This window comes from Pocillopora verrucosa, chromosome 8 (assembly GCF_036669915.1).
Source record: "Pocillopora verrucosa isolate sample1 chromosome 8, ASM3666991v2, whole genome shotgun sequence".
NCBI lineage: Eukaryota > Metazoa > Cnidaria > Anthozoa > Scleractinia > Pocilloporidae > Pocillopora > Pocillopora verrucosa.
This window is the reverse complement of record NC_089319.1, coordinates 13,877,619-13,881,886: the sequence shown is the minus strand read 5'-3', so window position 1 is coordinate 13,881,886 and position 4,268 is coordinate 13,877,619. Positions and strand designations below refer to the sequence as shown.

Here is a 4,268-nt window from a genome sequence, read left to right as displayed (position 1 = left end):
TCAATATTTTGCTGCTGCAATGCTTCTTTAACTGTCTCAGTAAGATAGGCACAAAAGGAGTCCCAAGCCAACAATGATCGCTCACCAGTAGGGTTTCTTGGCATGCAGGTACAAATCCACTCCTTCACGCCTGTAATGAAAGAAAGAATACAACAATCAATTAGACATCACTTAAAGACATCAATAAAGCTTTAAAACAGTAAATTAAAAGAGCAAATGAACAACACAAAACTGCTAACTTATTAGCTTCATCCCTCCATCCTTTTTTGTGGAATGAAACACAAACTGAGTTTGAAACAACCAGGTCTCCCAAGGTTTGTATGCCTTTGAAGGTAACTTTTGGTGGTAGCTTTTTGCCATCAGCAGCAACTGCCAACGTGACTGTGAAGCTTCTCTTCTCTGCACTGTAGGATTTCATGGGAACTGTGTGGCTGCCATTGAATTTTAGAATATGGTTAGGTGGCATCTTAAACTGCATTGGTGTCTCACCCATATTGAAAATTCTGGGCAAAGGGTATCCACAGTACTGAAAAGCTGCCATTACAAATCAGTGGAATTTTACTGTTTGCCCTTTGAGATTGTTCGGCAGATGCTGGTTAAGGGTGGTCTTTGTTTGGAGAGTGATGGAACGGCACTACTTTTAATTTTTGTACCAGCCTACAGTTGCTTTGAATGTGGGATCATTGCAGAATTCTTTTGCCTTCTAATGCAACATCAGTCCACTGACAGCAATTCCTGAAATGAAGGAGAAAGGTAGAACAGATAAGCAATGATACTAATGTTTTGACAATTATCAAAAACTGACCAATGAGAATGTTCTTTTCCCAGAGACATGTAAACAAGGTTCTCACATGATTCTCCCCTTGACTTAACAAAACCATTCCAGCAGTCTTTAATCCATCTCAGGACACTTTGGTGTAAAGCAGCCCATCGTTTTATGTTTTGGGGACAGTTGTGTTTCGCCATTGAAGAGGTTTTCTTGGTCTTTCCATCAGCAACAAACCATTGACTTACTGATGCCGTATTCCCTTGCAATCTCAAGTTGTTCTCAATGGCTTCTGCTGTGGCGACTATTTTAAGTTTGAATACTAGATTGTTTGATGTACAACAGGCTTTTGGCATGGTAACAGATTGACTATGAATGACTGTTAACCCTGGATTGTTAAAGACAGGTCTCTGAACTCAGAATGTTCATATGATCAAGCTGTGAATTCAATCACCCGCATTACCAAGACGACACAACAGTTTGGGCAAAATGAGTTTATTGCACAGTGCGAGAACTGCCTGACAAAATACTGAACAATAAACAAGAACGCAACTAAGAAGAAAAAACTAATAAAAAATACATTGTTTAAGGGTGGGAGTGGTGGGAAGAGATTACGCCTCGTCTCCGGATCTGACAAAAGATGAGACGCTAGGCCACGCACTAGATTATAAAGGAAATTCGATATCTCTATCACTAGTTAATTAACCATCATTAATCAATGATTACTCAATCACCCGCGTTACCAAGACGACATAACAGTTTGGGCAAAATGAGTTTATTGCACAGTGCGAGAACTGCCTGACAAAATACTGGACAATAAACAAGAACGCCAAAGTGCCCAAACTGGAGTGTAGAAAAAAGGAGAGTGAGGTGATTGAGGGGAATACGAAAAGGTTATAAATGAAAAAAAAAATAATGGAAATCTATTAATAAATCATTATTCTGGAAACATAGTCTGAAGCTTGCCCGCCATAGCTTGACCCACGCGCTGTTTCTGCTGCTGAGATAATTCTAGATACACGAGATATGCGTCGCTTTGCCAATCGCCCTGCAATTTGATGATTTCCGAGGGAATATGACAGTCAAAGGCAAAAGTAGCCCCGCCCCGTCGAAAACTATGAGGAGAAAATTTAGAGGGATCTAATTGTAGACTAGAAATAACCCGAGAAAGAAAGGCGCAAAATTGCTTGTAAGTAAGTGGCTGTAGACCAGACCCCGATATAACTGAAAAAAGGGGAGCCGAAACTGGCCCGGGATTTAGGGATAAATGGAGACGAAGAGCGAAAATGGGGCAAAGACGAGACCCAGGGACCCTGGGGATGGGCAAATCTAGAGAACGTTGCTGACACTGAATGGTCTTGGTAGCGGAGACATGGATGTTAGCGCCCACAGGTGTAAAAGCCAAACTTGCCCTAGTGATGACCTTAGGAGAAATTCGCCGCAGGTTGTCTGGTACTAAATTGGATTTGCGTAAAAAAGTAAAAAATGCAACTAGAAACAAAGCCCACATAGCTGCGTGCAGCGGAAGTGAGAGATTGAAATGGTCAAATGCGGCGTGCAAAATAGAAGGCGTAATAGCATATTTTCGAGCGACAGCCTGGCCTAAGAAACGTTTAGTGCCCCTCAGCAAAAGTTGAAAATGATAATTAGAACTCCAGGTGAGCTCGTATCTGGCAATTTGATGAGCATGTTTGAGGCTGCTAAGATGATTAAGAATAGTACCAGAAGCGCGTTTTTGCATGACTAAATAGGCGATATACCAACTTATAGATTTAACACTAATTGGAAAGGACTGGAGAGCCCTCTGTTCACAAAAAATCTGGTAACTACGGATATGAACTGCAATGTTTTTCTGTGTTGACGTGGCGTGAGCCATTGTGATAAGACGCGACACAAAAGACTCCAAGGTGACAAGCGAAACAACTGGAGGGAAATGTGAACCTGATCCCCTGTTGAAGTCTACAAAAGAAAAAAGAAAACATTGTCACGCAACGTTGAAAGAAAAACAAGCAGAGTCAATATCTTGATAATGAAAAATCTGATCAAAGTCACTACACAGACGATAATAAGTATCGCGAGCTGAAGCATCGGAATGCCAACAGCTGAGACAGTCCGCGAATTGATTGTGTTTTCCAGGAACGTGTAATGCTCGAACTTCAAAATCGAAAAGAGCAGCGGTGAACCAAAGTTGTCGCAGACAGCGCTGCATGAAAGGATCCTTGGATCTTGTAGAATTGATAACGGTCACCGCAGCAGAGTTATCACAGGCAATGATGAATTTGCGTCCGCGTAACTGAGGAGCCCAGTGCTTGAGTGAAACAATGATCGTGAAAAGTTCCAGCGCGTTGGTATGAAGATTGTCAGGAGAAATACAATCAGGAAAAACAAAGCTAATGCACTCCGTTTGACAAGTAGCGCCGCCTCCAGAAAGGCAGGCGTCAGTCGAGAAGTTAAGGCTCTCAAAGTCCCAGGAGGAAGGCTTGATGAGCGATACACGATTAAACCGGGGAAGAAAATCGAGCCACCACTGAATATCTGAGAGCATAGAAGCAGAAATGGGGTATCGGTGACGGGCTGGCTGCGTGCACTCACGAAGACTATTTAGGAGTCGAGCCATGAAGATTCTACCGGGCTTAACGCAAGCGGTAACAAAAGAGAGCTTCCCTAGGAGGGACTGAAGTTGTTTCTTAGTAAAACAGGTAGAGGATTGCAAAAGTTTGAGTTCGGCCTGTAAATCGTCAAGACGTGAAGGAGGAACCTCGAGGGTGACCGCTGCAGTGTCAACAAGAAGACCGAGACAAATCATGGACGTTGAAGGAGGCGATTCCTTCTCAGGAGAAGAATCTAAGCCGAGATGTTGGAGTAGCTGACCGAGACAGGAAAAGGCCTGGGCTGCAAGAGATGGATATTCCATGCCGTAAAAATCGTCAAGATAAACGTTTGCGAAAAACCCCTGCTCAGTGAAGATATGGACGACCGCCTTTGTCATGCGTTGGCAAATCATAGCTGACGAACGCAAACCGAAAGGACAACGAGTGTCAAAATAAAATTTACCCTTATAACAAAAGCCCTGAAACTGTCGATAAGCCCGACGCAAGTCCTTCTTGAAAATGAGACAGTTATGACCTTTCTCGAGAATGAATTCAACGAGGCGATCAATGCCAGGCAAACGTAGCTTAAAATGCTCGCCCAGATAGGTGTCTTGAGAAATGCCATCGTTGACTGAGGAGCCGTGAGGGAAACTCAAGTCCATAACCACGCGCCGCGTCGAGGTACCACGTTTGGGCACTGTTTGAAGAGGCGAGGATACGAAATCGTCTGGAAATGGAGGATGATCGAAGGGTCCGGCTATAGCATTCCAAGATAATTCAGTGTCAAGATAGGTTTGCACATGCGAATCAAAGTTCGTAGCAGATGGATGATTATGCAATGATGAAACAGGAGGAGTGTGTGCTGTATAATTAACAGGCCAACCGTACGAAAGTAAATCGATCACAATGTT

The 4,268-nt window shown here is 43.2% G+C and overlaps 2 protein-coding genes across 2 annotated transcripts; both read right to left on the bottom strand.

Moving 5' to 3' along the window:
* Positions 1-1,321: 1,321 nt before the first annotated feature.
* Positions 1,322-2,659, bottom strand: LOC131793129 (uncharacterized). Its single transcript, XM_066171598.1, has one exon. It carries the CDS (start codon positions 2,640-2,642, stop codon positions 1,704-1,706), a length of 939 nt encoding a protein of 312 aa, XP_066027695.1. The 5' UTR covers positions 2,643-2,659; the 3' UTR covers positions 1,322-1,703.
* A 91-nt stretch (positions 2,660-2,750) lies between these two features.
* Positions 2,751-4,019, bottom strand: LOC131798541 (uncharacterized). The gene has a single exon (XM_059116194.2). It carries the CDS (start codon positions 4,017-4,019, stop codon positions 2,751-2,753), a length of 1,269 nt encoding a protein of 422 aa, XP_058972177.2.
* Between the last annotated feature and the right edge of the window lie 249 nt (positions 4,020-4,268).